The following is a 20,927-nucleotide window of genomic DNA, read 5'->3' as shown; positions in this document are numbered from 1 at the left end:
ATGTAATGCTAACGCTTTCTCATCCGAGAGATGGCTTTTTCTGTCGTTATGTACATTATCATTGACTTCGTGATAAGCAGTGAATGTAATTTCATTGGAATGATTTCATTTTACTTGTTACATGAAAAAAATTAACTTTTTTTTTTTGTAAAACTAAGGAGTCGCAATAAACCGAACGTTTCGTGTTACTACGAGTATTTAAAATACTTATAATTAAAACTGCTTAAGATTAATTTTTATGCTTTAAATTGCTTATTTTTCAAATATTTATTTTTTCCTTCTCGTCTAACGTATTAATGGTGACTATTAATATTATACAATGTTTGATAAATTTCAATGTAACAATGATGTTACTATTAAGAAAATTTCGGTATTACTTCCACGACACTGACGTGTAAATGGATACGTGTATTTTTTTTTCTATCCATTTCGTGACTGATGTATTCGTGTTTATGTATACCTGAGGATTATTATATATTGTGGTATATTAATCTTCAGTATTATCTATCGTGCAATATTCTTTTGTTTACCTTTCTCTCTTTTAGTTATCTTTCTGTTCCGAAATGCTTTTTATATCAATTCGTCATTTTACAACTCATCAAATTCCGTCTTTTAGATAACATTAAGTTTTTCTCGCTTATCAACTAAAAACATTAGTGTGATGCTAAATTTGCTCTCCGAGTCGCTTTGACTCACTTACTGCATTATATTTCTGTAAATTCGTGATGAATTTGCTTGAAGTAATATCGTTTTATTTTTATCTTCACTAGAAAGTAACTAAACTTTATTTTTATAACTCGTTTCGTGCGGTTTGAGAAAATTTTCTCATTTGTTTGTACGATGTTTATGTAATATTCAAACGTCCATAATGTTTTAGTGTATTTTCTTAAATATTAAAACTACAGCACTGTCTTCTATGGCTGATGTCACGCTTTTAACTCAACTTGCACGCACATGTGTTAGTGCTATAGTAATGGCATGTTTATATTAAAAACAATTATAAACATTTAAATATATTATATTGTTCACAATATAGTATATTTTTAAGGATCAGTTACACTAGTGCTAATATTTTGAGATGTTTCGTAATAAAGTGATTTTTAAAATATTAAAGCATATTCTGTTCAAGCGTGATATGAAAAGTGCTAATATTTGTCATATGATATTTAACAATTTCAGAATAGTTACTCTGCGAATTATTTGAATAATTGCGTATTTGACAAAGAAAGAAGTTTTCATTTATCTTTCTTATGGCTTTGAATTAAGACGTTTAATTTTTTTTATAACTAGCTGAACTATAGATAAGTGTTCAACAGTTTTATTTAAAAGTAAACATTTCTCATTCTAGTTAACCTATTTCTATTTATTTTTTTATTTAAAAACAGAATAAAGTATAATATACTTGTAAATCAAAATTCTTTTTATCAGCAATTAGGTTCTTCAATGGATAGTTTTTAAAATAGCCGCTGCATATGCTAGACTGCTGTTAAGTGCACGATTAGTTGTTAAAAATAAATAATTTTTTTATACATTGTTTTTTATGAAGACGAAAACTTATCGTTTGAAATTCACCCAGCAAAAAATAATTTTTTTTTTATTATGTACGGAGCAGATTTGTGTCCGTATAATAATTCAGAATCAGTATGTTCGCTTTTCATTCATTTCTGATTTGTCATTCACTCTTCCAAACGATTACTTATTATTTTACTTTAGAGAAGGAACACAAAAATAAATTCATTAGCTATAATTTAATGCACTTAATATCGCTTATTATTATTTTCTTTGTAAATTTTTCTGTATTCTTTATTTCGTACTTGATTGCCTCTTGTTCTCTTTTTAACTGTTAGGGAGTGAACATAAGATTGCTTGAAAGAAACGAATCACACAGGAACAGACAACGAAGATAGATATACAGGCTTTATTAATTTTGGAGGATATGCATTTCAGATTTTATGTCCCTCATTGATTGATGTAAAAGTTTGATTGATTGAAAACCAGATTGATGTAAAATAAAGAGGCCCGCTCTTTATTTTACATCAATCTGGTTATAAAAACATTACAAAATTTAAGTAATAGTTTAAAATATACGTAAAGTTATAACGAAAACAGTATTACCTAGATGGCAGAAGTTTCACGTGTGTTATGGTTATAATAGTGGCTACTGGATTTTAAAGTATAATAAAATAACTAAGTAAATTGTAAAAAAAAGTAAAGTATAAAGAGTTTTAAATAAAAATATTAATAAACTGGATACTTGTACATTATAAAAGGGGAGTTTGATAAAATTCTATTAAAACAATAAAAATTAAAAAGGTTGATATAAAGAAACTTGTATATTCTAAAAATATATAATCTATTAAAGTTGTAAGTTACGTAAACAGATGAAAATATTAATAAAAGAAATATCTGTAAATTATAAAAAGAAGAGAGTATAATAAAATACTATTAAAACTGTAAAATATAAAAAGTTGGTAAAAGAAACTTTGTATATTCTAAAAAGAAATAAAACTTACTAAATTTTAAAAGGAGGCGTGACTATCAATGTATGACTATCATCTGAACTTCAGATGGATGTTACAGTGTAATGCAGAAAGACGGGGTGTCGGGAGGGTTATCGTAAATGGACTCTCCTCAGAGCTCTAATACTGTTTGCCAGCTCTCACCCACGACAGTGCCAGTGTTCAAATTCTGTTTTCAGTAATTTTCATAATTTATAGATGTTCGAAAAATTTCCATTTAATAACGTTTTTCCCTTTTAAGAATTTTGACACTGTCTAGTGATACTAGTGAGACCTCGCAACTTACAGACTCCGATTGCAGAGTTGGAATAATTATTTAATGGCTCATAATTGTTCTTTTATTCTAATTTTTAATGTTCTGCTGGTTTCATCCAAGTAATGATAATTCTGTTGAAAGTTACATGTAAAAGTGTAAAGTTTAAAATGCCCTTATTTTCTATTTCTATTTCAAAATCTATGTTATTGTTTAACATTATATTAGTTTTTTTTATCGATAATTCCTTTAGTTTTTAATTTTTCAATTTTATTGTTTAATATGGGAGCAAGAATGATGTTATCTGGTGTCATTAATTTTGTATATTCTCAAATAAATTGGGATATAATCTAATTTTTTGTATATTAACTGGGTTATTGAATATATTTTTGTATATTAACTTATGTTATTGTTTGTTCGTTTGTGGTTTTGTTTAATCATCTGTTAATCATTTTGTTCAATAATCGTTCAATTGAAAAATATGGTATACGATTTATTTCTTCTTTTTGTGTTTTCATACCACTAGTGCGTAATTTAATTTTGTTGCTATACGTGTCAAAGATGTTCTTTTTCATATAGGCCTACATATACTGGTAGGTTGCACTAGAATGGGTGAACGATTTTGCCTTACATCGCATGGTTTAAGTATTCACTGAATGTTGAATTATGGATCTTTTAATTATTATCTGTAAAAAATTTAAAATGACGTTATTTTCTATTTCTATTTCAAAATTTATGTTATTTTGAATATTGTTAGCATTATCAAGTATTATTTGTAGATTTGTTAAATTTTTATTATGGATTAGGAAGCAGTCATCAATATATGGGCTATATCTATCATAAAATGTGACTTCGTGAAGATTTTTAATATCTATTTTAATCGCGCATAGCTCTGCAAGTTTTGGGCCTATGCAAGAGCCCATAAAGATACCATCTGATTGGCTAAAAAATTCACTATTACAAATATCAATAAAATAATTACTGTATTAACTAAAACAAATTCTACTGATTGAATTATCAAGATCTCACATTCTAAATTTTTAACCGTATTAATTATAAAGTCTTTGTGTACTGATGGATATTTTATTTTACTTCTTGAAAACTACGTATAATAGATACAGTATTTGGAAACTCTAAGCAAATACATTACATCTATATACACATTTAAGAAACAACTTCAATTTTACTGATACTATAATCATTTCATTACTTCAAAGAATAACTTTGAAATATTATTCAAAGGAAAGCAAATTTAAAAATAAAATTAGGATTGCTGTTTTTTCTGGAACGATTCAGTTTTTGATCAAGTAGACAAAATTCAAAAGAGATCGTTTATATTGTTGCATTTCCGATTTCGTTCTTTTTAAAACTTTCATATTTGCAAGAATACTACAAAATGTTGAATGTTAAATCTTCTGCTCCAGAAATCTATAGAAAGAAGAAAAAGCTCTCGAAGGAAATCCGTTGAATAAGATTCCGTATTTTATCTTTTTTGTGTAGGCCTACTGAATATAAATCGATCATTAACGAAGCATAATTTTATATTTTGAAGCAATTTAAGAACAATCCATCCAAAATACAAATTGCTTTTGATCAGAAACGTATATAATCATATATAATTAGCTTAATTTATCAATTTCTGACCTTTTAGACAGTTTGTATCTGTCCTGACTAAACAGAAGTATCAATAGTCGATTTGCTTTCCTTATTATTAAAAGTAGGTTTTTGGAGTATTTTCGTTATCGCTGTTGAAATATAGACTAGATCAGCGATTCCCAACCTGTGGTACGCGTACCCCTAGGGGTACGCGATAGGTTGTTTAGGGGTACAGAAAAAAGTTAGTTATTATGGCAGAAAAAATAATATATTATGTATCACAAACTAATAGTATTAAAAAATTATTAGGTAAAATATGTTCCTTGCAACAACCACAACTTTATTATACATTTTTTCATTTACTTTTTTCTCTTTAATTTAAAGTTACAATATGTAAAATTAACAATACGAGTACTCACTAAATTTCTTAAATGAGGGGTACAATCTAGAGATATGACATGTCATGGGGTACGCTAATGAAAAAACGTTGGGAACCACTGGACTAGATTATTAATTAATAATGACTGCTATGTATCTAGCATTACTAACTGTAGGTGTGTATAACGCGAAACCATATAGGCTATACGATGTTAATTAATAAATTAGGATAATGAATGCTACTGATTTGTACTTAAAGATGTTATAGATACTATTATCCTACAGAATAAAAACTATGCTACGCAACTACTGAAGTTATTACTAATAAGTTCGTTATTCTAATGTGTATTAGTAAATTGAATATATACATTCAATTACTTAAATTAAAATGTTCAGTTAAAATTTTTAATTTATTAGATATTAAATACTTTAAAAATATTCTTAAATTAGAAGGAAAAACGAGTGATCTTTACCATTTTCCTAGACAAAACAACAATTTAATGTTATGAATTAGATTATGCTTTGATAGAAACCAATAAAACTCGTAAAAAAATAGTGCTGAAAATCCTTTTAAATTTATAGATAGCATTAGAAGATGAACTTAGAATTGGTCTTTATATTTTTATACCACTTTTATTTGTTTATTATGTCAAGATAAAAGTTCGGTTTTTAAGAAGTAAGCATTTGTAGGTATTTAAAATTTACTTGTATAATTATTGTCTTCCTGTTAATAATTGATGAAATTAAGATCATAATCATATATTTGTGTAACTAAATGTAAAAAGAAACAGGCAATTATTTATTGTGACATCATCACAATGCTGGGTCTGCAATTTTTCGTCATAATGTTCTCAATTCTTTTAGTGGTGTCTTGCCCCTGTATATCATACTTTTCATGTTAGCAATAGACGGGTCATCTATCCAACACCTTTTAGAGGAAAATTTTTGAATTGAAATAACATGCCTTCCGGTTTTTATCGGGCCTTCGTATATATCAATAGTTAATCCGGCCCCAAGGTTTCCATATCTGGTCTCGTCTTTCATCTATCTAACTCTGTTCTCAAGTTTAAGGAAAGATGGACAGACGACAGTGGGAATTTATAGGTCTACAATTTTTTCAAATTGCAGCCCAAAAAGAGGTTAATAACATTGTTACATTTTTTTATATTTTAATGTTTTTCACATTGTTTCTGTTGTAGCTTCATTGTTTTTCTTACATTTGTGAAATTATTTTATTTGCATTTTTTGCTAGGTAAAGATGATTGAATTATGAAAGAAATATAGCTTTCTGTTTTGATACAAAGTTTATACAGTTAGCCCACTGGGATAAGCAGCATGGAAATTAATTTGTTTGATAGGAATAGGAATAGTTAGACAATAGTTGTGACATAATCTTAATTTACAATTCTATATTGTATGAATAAGAGTTATAATGCAATTTTGATTTATGTAAATTTATTTAGTGTAATGTTTGAATTTTAGATTCACTTAAGTGTAGAACAACTTCTTTGGATATGGGAATCCATTCTATTTTGCTATAATCCCTCTGGTAATACAGGTTACATTAGTCAAAATGATATCAAACAGGATTTTCTTGTTTATTTCTGTTGACTTGGCACAGGCTTGCTCTTATACATTTGATTAGAGAGTTTGATTTTGTTCAGGTAGTAATAGTTTGTTCTATTGATATTTTGGTTGGTTCTTTCAGAAATTTAATCTTTTGACATTTGCCATTTTAATTAAATTGTATAGTTTCTGCAAAAAAGTTTTATCAAATGAAAGTATAACTATTAAAGTGTACTTTATAATCCTTAAATATGGGACCCTAGATTAACAAAATTATGATGGAGAAAGTGTGGCATGAATTTAATTACCACATTGATATTTGCAAGGTTACACATAGGGCCTATATTAAATGATTGTAAGACATTTAAAAACTTTGATCTTTATGATTTAATTTGATAACATTTTTTGTCATAGAAACTAGGTAGTTAAAATAGAATGTTAGAATTGTTAGCATAATTTTGACTAAATCTATATATTTGTTCACTTTGTATATCTTGTTAACCTATAGATTACTTTAATGCTTTCAATTATGCTGTATTAACAGTTTTGCAAATAAATTATTTTATATTACCAAAATTATTTTGTTATTGTTATAAATATGTTGGATGACTAATTTGAAATTATGATACACTTTTATACAATACAAACTACTAGCATGGTTCAAGAAAAAGGTTTAAAACAAATACAGTATTTATTTGAGGGATGTTATACAAAGTGATGGAAATGATTGAGAGTGAAGACAGAAGAAAAAGAAAAAAGCAAGTGAATTTCAAATGTTAATAGAATATTGTAAGGTTTGAACTTTGTAGTCAGTTACTTTTGAATTAAAATCTTATCTAAATGAACAATTATAATTTATTGTAAGGTTTACTTTACAATAAATTGCAACTGAGGAAGGACTAAGAGGGTCTGAAATGCATTTTATAAAGACCACAGAGATATAAAATACTTTAGTACAACAATTGCTTTGTGGATCCTGTCTTGGAAAGAAAATACATCTTTGTACACTTAAAATTATAATTTATTACATAGATTAATCAGTATTAAATAAAAAATAATTTAATTATCAAAATTGATATAAATAAGTTGTGTCAATTTTTGGAAAGTAATATTTCTTGAATATATTTCCATTAAAACTACACACAAAATACCAAAAACTAGTAAAAGGAATAAAAATTATTTACTTACATAAATGTATAAGTAATAATTTTTATTCCTTTTACTGACTTTTAAGGTATTTTCTGTGTAGTTTTATGCTAAACAACCAGTGTTTTGTTGTGGTGAACATATTTAGAGTAATGAATAGCAAGAAGAATACAAAATTCTTAGATACTGTAATGTACATCACATGGACATACCTAGAAAAATGGTGAACTTAATTAAATGATTTTATATACAATAGCTGTTTATACTTTAAAAAAAGAAGAAACGAGAAACTGACATTCCAACACAGCTTGCTCATTTTTGTCATCTCATCTATTGTACACTTTGGGCACATGCATAGAGTGACCAAATGTTGGTGGTGGCAAACTTGAAAATACACATATTTTACAAAATGAAATACTAATTAATTATACTAATATTAATTCTTTATATTGTTTTATTAAAAAATAAAAATAAAGTAATAACAGGAAGTTGAATGGTTACTTTTTTTAACTGTTGGATTGTTTTTAGAATATACTAAGTTAAAGTTTATGGTGGTGTTTATATGGTGGGCTAGGGTGCAAATAGAATAATATATTGTTCACATATGTGATATTTGGGAAGAGTTAATAACAATGCATCTGTAAACTTACACAAGAATCAAAAACACTATAATATGACATGAACAGTTAAATACTTTTAAACTAAAAAAATTAATCTCTTTTCAATTCTTTTTAAAATATATTTTATTAAAAGTAAATTAAATCATCATATTTATAAAAAAATTTAGATAAGATTTAATAATAAATTTTTTAAATCAAAAGTAATAAAGAAGGGAAAGAAAATTATTACATTGATGCTATATACAAAATTACAATTATTATTAATACAATATTTTATAACTTAAAAGTAAAATATAGTTTAATAAATTAATTCATTCAATTTCTTAGTTATATCATTGTTATCTCTGATTAATTAGCATTATGACATTGATTAAGAATAATTGATTAATCACTTGTGTACTCCTACATTTAATCAATTAAAGTTTTGTTTTATGATTTTTCTTTCATTGAATAATCCCATTATTTTATATCTGTATAACCTTATACATTATAAATACCAAATCCTCCATTTAGCTTAAATTTCTAATACATATTTAATACTTTTCTAGATTTAAGTTAAATGTTTAATCAATAATATTAAAAATAACAATTTTAACGAAAATTATATGTAGTTGTTTTTATATTTTATACCCAAGCTTAAGTATTCAAGATATAGAATTTAAAATTGTTTGTGAGTGCAAAGTAAGAAATTAATCATGGTAAATAAAATTTTAAGATTTAATGAGTGTCTAACATAATCCATTCTTGTGACTTTAAATATTTATTTATATTTTGAGTTGTTGTCAGAAGAAAAGTTGTGTATATAAAGTAGATTTTTATTGTTTATTTATTTAAGTATGAAAATAAAAATAGAAATATTTTTCATATTGTTATTTGCATTGCTGATTGCTTCTTTTACAACTATAAATTCTTTTTATTGTTGATTGCTTATTTCTACTTTAAGTGTATTTTATCAATTCTTTATTCTTTACATTATAAATTAATTTTTGTTTTTGAAAAACATTTAATGTTTTGAGAATAAAAATATAATCATCAATAAAAGCTCAAAAGAAAAAAGTTGACAGTAAATATTTTTTGTTTAAATAATAAAAAATATATTTTATATTATTAAATAAGAATTTAATGCAGTAATATTAATTATTATTATAAACTTTTAGTTTATTGTTACATTTTGTAATGTTTTTAGATTAAATAAGCATTATATTTCAAGACTATTGTAGTATTTGGTTTATTTTTTACAATATTTTAAATATTCACCATTATTTATTTGAAAAAGTATAGACTACAAAAGATAGTGTTTTTCTAGAAAATATTTCATAACTGACAGTAAGTAAACTTAATATGAATTTGCCTTTTATAGACACAAATTTATTATATAATACTACTGCAAACACTTTCAGTCTGCATGGAAACTGTTTGACTTTTGTATTCTTTTTTGGAACTGTTAAAGTTTTGTAAAGTGTGTTTGAACACATTTGCAGAACAGTAAATTTATAATTGATAAAGGCTAGTGCTTATTGGCAGAGTTGTCAATATGTCAATATGTGGTAGCTGGAAATGATTCCTCAAATCTGGAGAAAACTTAGAGGCCCATACTAGTTCTCATCTGTATAAATTAATGCTATTTTTAGTAACAAAAAATAAAATCTTTAAAACTACTTTTCATTAATAAAGAAACATGCTACATATTTCATTTATTAAAAAAAAATTGCAAAAGGAGCTTTCTAAAGAGTTAAAATGGTCTACTCTACCCCTGGGTCCCAAACAAGATTTCAATGGCCCTGCTTATTGAAAGTTATATTCAGAAAACCTACATTTAATCAAAGGTTGTACTAATAATATATATTAATTTAATTTTTAGTTTCTGTAGAATATGATGAATAATAAATAATTTAAATATATGAAATTAGGAAGGAATTATTGTAGAAATACATTACGTTTAATCTAATTATATGATTTTTCTTAGATAGAATAATCTTAATGATATTTAATAATGTAATTATGGCAATTAAATTTATATATGAAAATATCAAGATTTCAATTCAAGTAATAAATTAATATTAGTTTTTGTTAAAATGAAATCTATTGATTTAATATAAAGAACACTTCAAAGAAATTCTTAAATAATAAGCAATAACAATTTCTTAAATCAAGTTTGTTTTATTATTATTGTTATTCATTAATATGTTATGTTATATTTTATTATCACCATAGCTTTTTTAAAAATCAAACATTGAAATATCCTAATATAGAATATAATATAGATAATGTTTATCTGAATATCTTTATGATGACAACTTGATAAGGATGGTACTTACATTCCTATTCTTGTTAAGAATTACCACAATTAGATCCATATCTATAATAAAGCTTTGTGTAAAGATGTCCAAATTTACTCAGATCTTTAATTGTATTTTGTAAAGAAACAGATTCCAAGATTTGCTTACTTAAGATGCTATTATGTAATATGATTATAACCTTGGTAATTTTGAACACGCATCTTTACAATGCCATTGTTATATTATTTAGTCAGCTTCAACATCAGTTTAAAATAATACTATATATAAAGTCAACCCAAAAAGCATTGACAATGTGAAGGATAACGACAAGGAATCAGAAAACTTATCAGTTATTTTAATAAAACGAATAAGTTTGAAATGAAACATGGTAATAATTGTATCTATTTGTCTTTAAATGGTAGTTAATTCAAATAATAAATGATGATGTATAATGAATTATTTATTAGTATTAAAATAAGTTTGTTCTTTGCTTTTTGTTTTCATTTTTTCAATTTCTCTTTATTATTATTTTTATTTTTGGTTTATTTTCCATTTTTGTAGTTTGTCCTTGTCATAAAATTCATTGCTGTGAATTTTGATTTCAGATGAATAAAAATGTTCTATTAAATATTAAAAAATGCATACTTTATTACTGAAATAACCGAAACAAATGATTTAACTGTAGGAATCAATGTATTTACTTCATAAATATGTGTGGAATGTCTTCTAGCAATTGATAGTTAAGTAATTAAATCAATTGAATGTACTATTTATTAAATAGAATGAATAATAGAAAAATTCTATGTAAAAATTCAATCATATTAACAAGTTCTAAACTTAAGCCAATTTGTTCTAGATACCTTTTATTAATAAAAGGAGTCAGTGTACTCTTTATCTTATTAGTAAACACAATAATTGCTTTGAGATGTATGACAGCAATATTTTTTCTTTTAATGAATGAAATACATTGAAATTTATGCATAAATTATTGTTTCATACTGAGATATTGAAGATTTATATTTATTATAAATATGCAAAATATCTATTAAAAAATTTAATTAAAAATGTAGTTCTGTTATATGAATTAATATATTTTTAGTGATTATTATTTTTATTCTAGCTTAGTTTAAAATAATATACTGAACAACTCAAATTTTAATGAGAAAATTATACTCATATATTTTATGTTTGGATCTTTATTCTGTTCTTTCCTCAACATTTAGCTTATTTTTTGAGCATTTTGTTTATTAGCAAATCTTGGTGATTACATAAATATAGATAGAACAAGATAAACAGAAACCATATCTAGAATTATTAGAAGACAAGATAAATATCTTACAATGTGTTAACTAAATAAAGAATTCATTACGCTTCAGAGAATATCAATTAAATTTTTGTGTTTGTTGAAACTTATTTAAAACGAGCAATGCTGGGCTGCAATTTTTAATTTATTTAATTAAAATTATATGCTCTCCACCTCAAATTAGTAGTATCTTTCTTGCTCCTATACATTTCCTGTTATGAAGCTCCTGTACATCATACTTTTCCTGTTAGCAATAGAGTCATGCCAAGTCATATATCTAACTCTTTTCAGGGGAAAAGTTTTGAATTGAAATAAAGCAACTTACAGTTTGCGTTGGAAGTTCGTATATAGTTAATCAGGGCCTCCTGCCCCAAGCCTTCCATATCTGGTCTCATCTTTCATCTAACTATTTCCATTCTCTAGGTTAAGGAAGGACAAACAGATGGACAACAGTGAAAATTTATAGATCTATAATTTTTTCAAATTGCAACCAAATGATAAAAATATAGTTTGCATGCTGAGATTTTGTGCTTATAACTATTTTGTTAATGGAGTTCTCATGGTAATTTAGTTCTGTTGCACAGTTTATCAAATTTAGTATGTATTATTTGCCTGATTTATTATATAGTTTGTTAAATCTAAATATTTATAAAATATACATGTTTTATACTAGTAAATTGAATGCACTATTAGGCATTATTTTATGCAAAAATTTATAATTGTTTATTTTATATAAGTATTAAGAATTATTGACAGGGCTGCACCAATACACACGCATATCTGGCCATGATCACAGATCTTATTTTCTTAGAAGCATTATCTCACTGCTTTTTACTAATATATTTGTTTTGTTTTGTATCTGTTTAATGCCTTTTAAAAAAATTCGGCTGGAAGCCTAAGAAGTGCTTAAAATGGTCCTGGTTGTCAATTATTTTCAATTAATTCTTTAAGGAAAATGTTAATATTTTAAATCTTTGTTAATACAATTATTGTATTCTTTTAACATATTATTTATGATTAAAATGTATTATATAGACAGATTTAATGTAAACGTTAGAGTTTGTTTAATATATTGGTTTGATTAATGTCTAGTTGAAAGATTTTTAAATATCCATTTTTACTCTCAAATCTCTCAGAAAGAAAGAAAGATAAAAAAGAACACTGACAAATGCACCATCAGAATTTTTTATAAGACATTTTTAAAAGAAATAAAAAAAAATCAACTTGATAAATGACTGTATAAAAAATTTTTACATTTCTTTTTATGAACATTAATCTAGTTGATAACAACATTAAATTCAAGAAAATCTTAATGTTTCAAATTTTAGATAACGTTTAAAACATTTTGAAATTATGTTAAAATAATTTTGCTTATAAATTAAACTTGATTTGATTTGAAATGCTTTGAATTATAAAATTTATATCTTAATTATAATTATTCTTTATAACCGTACTCTTTTCAAACTTAAAATGTTTAACTTAAAGAGTTGAAACAAGAATTTGAAATGGAATAAGGATGAAAACAAGGATTTGAATTTCACAGTGAAGTAATCTAAATAATAAAAAAAAATTAATAGATTTAAATTTGTATTCAATCAATCAATTTTATTTAAGTTTTTTTCTGCATAAAAGTGAAAATTAATCTTAAATCCTTGAAAAAATGAATGACAAACCAGGAATTTCCTATTCTTAATTAAATTTTTAATCATTCTTACTTCATTTCCTTTTAATTTAATCAAGGAACACTTTAAAAAAGAAAGAATATATTTTATATATATTTAAAATTAAATTTTGCATTTAAGAAAAAGGAAATTTGTTTACATAAGTTGATCAGTTCATCCATAAGGTACTTTGGTAGGTAGTCGTAGGAATATGGTGCAGTAACGGTTTTACATGCAACTTCCAGACTGTCTGGCTTGTAGCCAATTTAATAAAACGTCCTTGCCCCTCATTGTATACGGAAGAAAACAATAATTCGTTTTGTAAAATATTTATACCTTAATGGATGTCTTTTTACATTATAAGTTCGGGTAAGCTGATGTACAGATATCAGTGAGTCGAAACATAAGTGTATGTACATAAAAGAATTTAGGATAGGAAATGTCCCTCGAGTATAAAGTTCCCCACAAGTTAGAATGATTATTAGTCATTCTTGAACGCCCGATAGATCACGGGAGTGTAAAATGTTCGTTGGTCCGTGGAAAAATAAGCAAAGCGGCGAATTACATTATCCTCTCGAGAATTACCGAATTTTTTTTGGACAGAAATTTCCAGATTTAAGTATAACTAAATTGTTAAGCTACCTTAAAGTTTATTACTTTTCTCATAATTTAAATTCTGTAAAGCCATAACCTTAATCTGATATGGATATTATCTGTTTAGTTCTGAAAACATAAAATTTTTATAATTTTCACTAAGCTTATCTTGTTTAAATATTTCTTAATAAACTAAGAAACTTGATTAAAAAATTAATCCATATCTTTCTTTGTTTTATGGTAATTATATCATTAATCCGTAATGGAAACTTCAAACGTTCGTTTCGAACGTTTACCTAAAGCCGAGAGAAGACTTTCAGTATCCAATATGGCGCTTGTACAGTAATTTCTCCTCATTTAACGAGCTGGCAGATTCATTACAATCGACTGTTCCCCGCTCGTACTAATAACATCCAATTTGTGTTCTGTAGGAACTCAAAACGAGATCGATGATCAGCTGCACTCGGAGATCGTGTGAAATAAGCAGAAGGTTAGTGCATGTTGCACGAACCGCATCCACTTTATTTAAATGTTGTTTAAGATTTCATCCAATCTGTTTTTAACCTCCTCATTTCTCATTTGAATACAAAAATTTGTTTACTATCATAAGCACTTGTTTCCTAGACGGAATTCCGTTCGCGATAATGCCCTTCAAAGGATGCTGGAATACTGGCAATACATTATCACTCCCCCTTCCCCTCTCGCACTCTGCAGTTTAAAATGACTTTCTACTGTAGAATTCGCAGAAAAGATCGCGCCGGGTTTAGCCATCCTCATTTGGAGTAGGAGGAAGAGGAGGAGATGAAAAAATTCCGTCTGTGACGTCACGATCAATGATTCACGTGACGAGGTCAATGTCCTTTCCTGTCGTCCGTCGAAAACTAACCAGAAAATTTATCCGCTTGTGTAATTTTATAAACTCTGTAAATTATGTTGCACGATGTGATTAATTACTTCACCCCAGCCTTATCTGAAAAATATGCAAATTAGATGACGTACCAATAGTAATCAGTGGCTCTGGTAGATAATTTAACGAACGTTTACATTTGAACATTTTTTTAAAATTAATAAACTCGAAAGTTTGAAATGTCTACTTTAAGCGCATGAGTCATGCTGGAATAATGGCACATCTGTACACTAAAGGAGTAAGCTGGAGTGTCGTTACATCCATATAGGATCGACGAGCGCGTTTGAACCGTTGCCTGGCAACCAACGAACTATGTATATAATATTCATCGTGTATTATTGTCTGAAACCAAGCGGAAAATAAAAATTTCATTCATAAACAAGTTTCAAATAAAAAGTAAAAAATTACTTTTTAATTTCTCACTCGATTGATGCTGATAAATTCACTATAGGTGAGCAGGTTATGAAGGAGATTAACAATTACTTGGCAGGTGGTCAAAGTGGAATAACTTCGCTAACAAAATTTAAATTAATTGCAATTTTAAAAGCGAAAACGGGGGATTTCGTAGATAGTCATCGATTTGTTTCGAGCTGCGTGAAGCGGTAGGTTAGATTTGTTTATGATGCCAATGATTGTTGTATTATCATTCTTTACTTTTTTAGGCGGAATGTGGTCTATTGTGCAAACTGGCAGTGTTAATAACCAAGGGGCGCCGAGTTCCAGGAGCAAACACGCCATGTGTAGCACACAGACTGGAATGATTTATCTTCTAGGAGGTAGAAGTGCCAATTTACCATTGAAGGATTTTTGGAGATTCGATCCTGGTAAATCTGGATTTTATTCTTTGATATATTTTAAATTTATAAATAATACAATAATAAAAATTCTCCTACAGTGCAGAGTTTATGGGAAGAATTGCGTTGCCGTGGAAACAGACCGCCTTGTCTGCAGGAACACACCATGGTGGGATGGAGGGTATGTATAAAGATGAGAGTTGAAAGAGTTGCAAATTATTAAACATTTAGCTTTTTTCAGCACTTCCTTTATGTTTTCGGAGGCGAAATTGGCTTTGCATCTACAGGCGAGACACCTTTGTGGATTTTAGATACTGGTAAATCTCTCGTAATTAATCTTATCATTATTTTTTTTTCCTTGAAGATAACTACTAAGGCCGTATTTTTAGGTGTTGGAACATGGAGAAAACACCATATTAGAGGATTAAGTGGGCAACAACCATCTGGCAGAAGAGGGCATACTTCTGTAGTTTATAATGGAGCTATGCACGTTTATGGAGGTTATCAAGATTTGAGAGGTTCCTCTTCTGAATTGTGGTCGTTTGATTTTGGTAAATAATTTCGTTTAGTTTCAGAATTGAATGTATGGAACTAATTTAATTTCCATACAGAACAAATATCATAAATCTGTGGTTTGTTTTATATACGAAAATCATAATTTATCGAATTTTAATTGTAATTTTAGTCTAGTTTCGTTAATAGCCGTTGTTTATTTTGGAATTCTGCGTGTAGAAAGGTTGTTAAGAATTATTTAATATATAAATAACGAAACTGAATGAGAAATAATTGTCTATTGGAATAATTCTTGGCTCGTAAATGTTCCCATTTCCGTCTAGAGAATATAAATGGCTGTTTATAGACACGTAATGCCTTTGCCGAATATAAGATGATGGGCATTATGCACGACTCTTCTTTTTTTCTACTTTATTTAATTCTGGCAAACATCAGAGTGAGAGTTTAAAATGGATTGTGACAACCGAAATGGGATTGGATGACTCATTATTTGCTCATCTACCATGGGTGACAAATCAAATAAAGTTTGCTACAGAATTTCTTACGTTGTTAACTATAAAAGTACAAACTGAAAACAGAAATAAAATATAAATTTCAAATAAATTTTCTTTAAAAGAAACATCATTCACGAGGATTGACTCTGCCGCATCCCGTGCTGAAACAGATGCAGCATTCTCTGCGCAATCTCTGTATCGATTAGTTTAGCGGTATCTTTAGTCGATTGAAGAGTTACATTCCTCGCACTTTCTTTCGCTTTAATCGATGCAGAAAGTTAGCGTGTGAATAAATGATTGATTGTGTTAATGCCGACAAGCATTTCAGTTTTTCGGCAACAAAGAATTTATCAATTTAAATCCGAAACATATCTATTTCGATATTAAATCAAATAGGAAATTTAATTTTTATAGATGTTCAGAGAAATATCGTTACCCCTCAATATGAAAACTAAATATATTCCCTCTTGCATTTAATAATAGAGGCATTTCCTTAAAAGACGCCCAAGGGACATTTTACGAGCCACTCCCAGGAGTGTGTTAAGCTTAACGAAGTTACTTTCCTCCCTAACGATGGGCATTTCTGCTTCAAATTGTTTTCTAGTGACGGAACGTTGGCATCTGACATTGCTTCCCAGTCACGTGGATCAGCCACCTGCCAGGCATAACCATTCTTCGGTTGTCCACGATGCTGCCATGTGGGTTTATGGTGGGATGACCGACCTACAGGAAAGAAACGATTTCTGGAAATGGGATTTTGGTAGGTTTATTGTGCTTTTTAACAAAAGTTACACGTTTATTTCCCAGATAAAATTTTTGGGTTTCTTTAAGTATCGAAGCAATGGAGTCGTATTCGATCTCAGAAAGGCCCAGGAGAATTACACGGTCATTCCGCTGTAAAAGCAATGTCATGCATGTATATCTTTGGAGGAGAAAGAGCAGGTGTCCTGTTAAATGAATTGTGGAGGTACCACTTTGGTGAGCAAACACTTTCTAATTATGTATTAATACAAATATTGTCTACATATAGTAATATCATACTTTTATTTCAGCAACCGAGACATGGGAGCGCCTTCAGCCCGAAGGAGTTATACCAAATCCGAGATGTCGGCACGCGGCAGTGATAGAACCTACTCTCCATACTTGGGACGACAAGATCATTGCTTGGGAAAACAGCCCCCAGCAATCTAATACCACTCGTTCCAACCATTCCCATCATCGGCATTCTCACCCTGTGGGAACTTCAGATACGCCGCCTAAATCGGCGTCTATGTGTTTCACACAGAGCGAATCTGCTGAGAATGGACGGAAATATTTCAAATTCCGCGTGCATCCCGTTTCTCGTCTTTGTAGCAAGAGTACCAGTTCGGACGACGAAGACGAAGATTCCGAGTACGTAGCAGCTTATAATCACAACTCAGCCCAAGTTAACATTAGGTGAGCACTTTAAAATACTTAGAAATTCAGCCTTTACGATATTTAAAATAATTTCTTTTACAGTAAATCCCTCCGGGAGAAGATCACCAGCAGCAGGCTGGTGCGCAGTATCTCCAGCGGTAGCTACAGCATCCTCCATAACCCCCCCGTAGAAGGTCATGCGGATGAGTTGGAACGCCTCGTAGAGGAGACACCGCACCAGCAACATCGCACTATTCAGAAGTCGCACAGTTCCGATGCCGTTTTAGAATCCGATAGCGAAACGTCTACTCCCCAACATACGCGGCCTAAACTCGAACGTTTACCATCTCCCGGCACTAATCATCCTCGTTCCTTCCATCCTACCACCCCTACCGGTTCCATTAGAACTTCAGAATCTCAAAAGGAAAAATCATCAAACGGTGACTGGTGTTGTTGTTACCACGGTAGCAGCAACTCTTTGCGGATGATGGGCCACACTCATTGCGATGTGTGTCACAGAATGGTGCCACAGTCTGCAGGAAGCCGAGGAGGACGCCTCGCATATGACGGACCATTGACTACGGTCAAAGATGTCGAGGAAGAGACCAGCGAGGGGGGAGACGAAGCAGTACCCGTCCCAGTCACCACTCCAAAATCGATGGACGCAGTGCTGGTAGATTTGGACACCACTTATCCCATGGAGACCGAAAAGCCTCGCCAACATCCATCTTCTTACACTCTCTCGGATCTGGTGACTCCGAGCGTCGAAAGCTGTGGGTTGTCTCATTCCGTATCCCACAGTTCTGGCTATCACAGCTTCACAGACGATGAAAGCGGCGATTGTCACCGTGAATTTGCGGGATGTTTAAACATTACAAGTCGCAGGCCTTCCACGCGCGGTCATAGGGACGGTTTGCCAGTAGAGCTGAAGACATTCAATAATTCTTCTGAACCACCGAGAGCTCGATCGTGGGATCGCAGTTCGCAGAGGAAGCATCAGATTCGTAACCATCCAATTACGCCCACTCCCACTTCCTCTAGCCTCCGTCTCGAACATCAGATGGCATCGGTGTCACCCGGACGCAGATGGCACCTGAGTCCTTCGAAACCAAGAATTCAACAACGTCACTGGCAACTTTGCTTATATGTATTCGGAGGAAGGGAGCAGGGTGCACCGGGAGTATATAGGCAACCCATTTCTGTCTGGAAACTGTACGTGTGACATTTTAGTCTATTTTGTAACGTGTTTTCTAATCTAGCCATGTCATAGAAAATATATATTTGCAGCCATTAGAAAAGACCATGTGAGAGGTGTAAGCTTCGAATCCATCTGTTCCGTCTTATATTTATTCATCGAGACTTTCTCTCTAAGAGATTAGTCGAAGGACATATCCAAAAAGTCCATTTTCTTATCTCATATTTTTCCGATGGATACATAAAATCGTCCGTCCCAGGATAGTCTAATTAAATGCTTTTATTGACACCTTTTGGGATGTAAAAAAAACGAGTTAGACAATCCTAGCATAAGAGTGGAAAACGGAAGAAAGAAAGAAAAAAAAATTCTCAGCCAGTCATTCCATTTCTAGTCAGATGTACAGACTTCTGTGTGTGAAAGTGTCGTTTATATCTGTTTATCTGTTAGTGAATTGTGACAGTTTTCTGTTTGCTTTGTTCATTTTTCTGTCGTTCTCTTACCATAATAATGCATCAGTATTATAAATTTAAATAATTGTACCATTTTGTATAAAAAAACAATATCAATAATAAAGCCTTTTTAGCAGCTGCTGCCTTTCATTGTTCTGAGATGTTCGCAGGTGCAGTTAAATGGAATGAAACAATCTCCGAAAAGATACACCTGCTTTACGAATTTACAAGGTTGAATTATCAATGATCGGTTGAAAGTAGAATTTATTTTTATCTAGATGAATTATTTTTAAAGGATTTAATTAAAATTTTTATTTTTTAAATTTAATTACGCTAAGTTTCGTCACTTCCTGGTATGAGTAACCGGATATTTAAAGGAAGAACTAGGTTGATTCTTAGATTTTTATTTATTACAAGTGACCAAATATTCGCGATGTTTGCAATTTCATTTTTTATGTTGCTGGTGTTTTTAAAAACAGTAAATGCTCATGATAGTAAGTGTGATAAAATGTTGTTTTCTTTTTTATTTGTATTATTTACGAGCAATTTATTTTATAGCTAAACCTCATTTGTCGTGTTTTAACGTGGAGAAATGCAACAATTCTTGTTGTGACATTTTTCAAAGGATGCTTGACGAAGATTTCCAATTAATCTTGGATGTTAAAGGTAAACAAATTGAGATATTATCATTCGGACCAAAAGTATTTACGTTCTAACTTTTTAAAATAGGAAATAACGGTTTAAAGATTGAACTGAAAAATAAATCGAGTAATTGTTTGTTGAGAAACCAGATTAATTTAGTTAAATTTAGAGAGAGACTCGTCTGTTCCTTGTTTAAAAGTCTCATAGTGAAACGTAAGTTTGCTTTTCTTTTTTTCCTCAAAACAAAATTGTAGCAGTTAATAACTTTAACTTTTTTAAGTTTAGAGACCTCTTTAGCAAAAAATGATGAAAAAGTAGCAATTAGACCTCGAATTATCCTCTGGAATTTTTATTTAATGAAGTTATTTAAATCACTAAAACAAAATTCTGACCGCGATGAATTGCTAAATTTTATAGTTTTTGCGTTAAAGGGTGGTCTCCGAATTAAAAACGTTGCATTAATGATTCATTTCTTAAGTAACACATACACGTCTACAGATTGTTATAGAAATAATAATTATGCAACAAAGAATTTAAAAAATTATCGCAATAATATCAATTTTATATCTAAATATTTTATGTAATTTATTTGTATCAAAGATTTCGTGATGCTTACAATA

The 20,927-nt window shown here is 29.3% G+C and overlaps 1 protein-coding gene across 3 annotated transcripts in view; it reads left to right on the top strand.

Annotated features, from left to right (window-relative positions):
• LOC111621353 overlaps positions 1 to 20,927 on the top strand; it is a 60,990-nt gene that overhangs the window by 1,766 nt on the left and 38,297 nt on the right. Inside the window, exons 2-12 of one of the 3 annotated variants that reach the window (XM_023363484.1) lie at positions 15,485 to 15,646; positions 15,718 to 15,797; positions 15,858 to 15,933; positions 16,006 to 16,167; positions 17,228 to 17,383; positions 17,455 to 17,601; positions 17,676 to 18,060; positions 18,124 to 19,233; positions 19,309 to 20,159; positions 20,224 to 20,331; positions 20,395 to 20,414. In XM_023363484.1, the coding sequence (XP_023219252.1) occupies positions 15,490 to 15,646; positions 15,718 to 15,797; positions 15,858 to 15,933; positions 16,006 to 16,167; positions 17,228 to 17,383; positions 17,455 to 17,601; positions 17,676 to 18,060; positions 18,124 to 19,233; positions 19,309 to 19,315 (2,280 nt within the window). In that variant the 5' untranslated portion in view covers positions 15,485 to 15,489 and the 3' untranslated portion in view covers positions 19,316 to 20,159; positions 20,224 to 20,331; positions 20,395 to 20,414. Of the gene's footprint in view, positions 1 to 15,484; positions 15,647 to 15,717; positions 15,798 to 15,857; positions 15,934 to 16,005; positions 16,168 to 17,227; positions 17,384 to 17,454; positions 17,602 to 17,675; positions 18,061 to 18,123; positions 20,160 to 20,223; positions 20,332 to 20,394; positions 20,415 to 20,927 lie in introns of those variants that run through there. The other 2 variants (XM_023363479.1, XM_023363490.1) reach the window with 2 other exon arrangements.

This window comes from Centruroides sculpturatus, unplaced genomic scaffold (genome assembly GCF_000671375.1).
Source record: "Centruroides sculpturatus isolate CEXI.00-Female unplaced genomic scaffold, Cexi_2.0 scaffold45, whole genome shotgun sequence".
NCBI classification, from domain to species: Eukaryota; Metazoa; Arthropoda; class Arachnida; order Scorpiones; family Buthidae; genus Centruroides; species Centruroides sculpturatus.
This window is presented reverse-complemented; position numbering and strand designations above follow the sequence as displayed.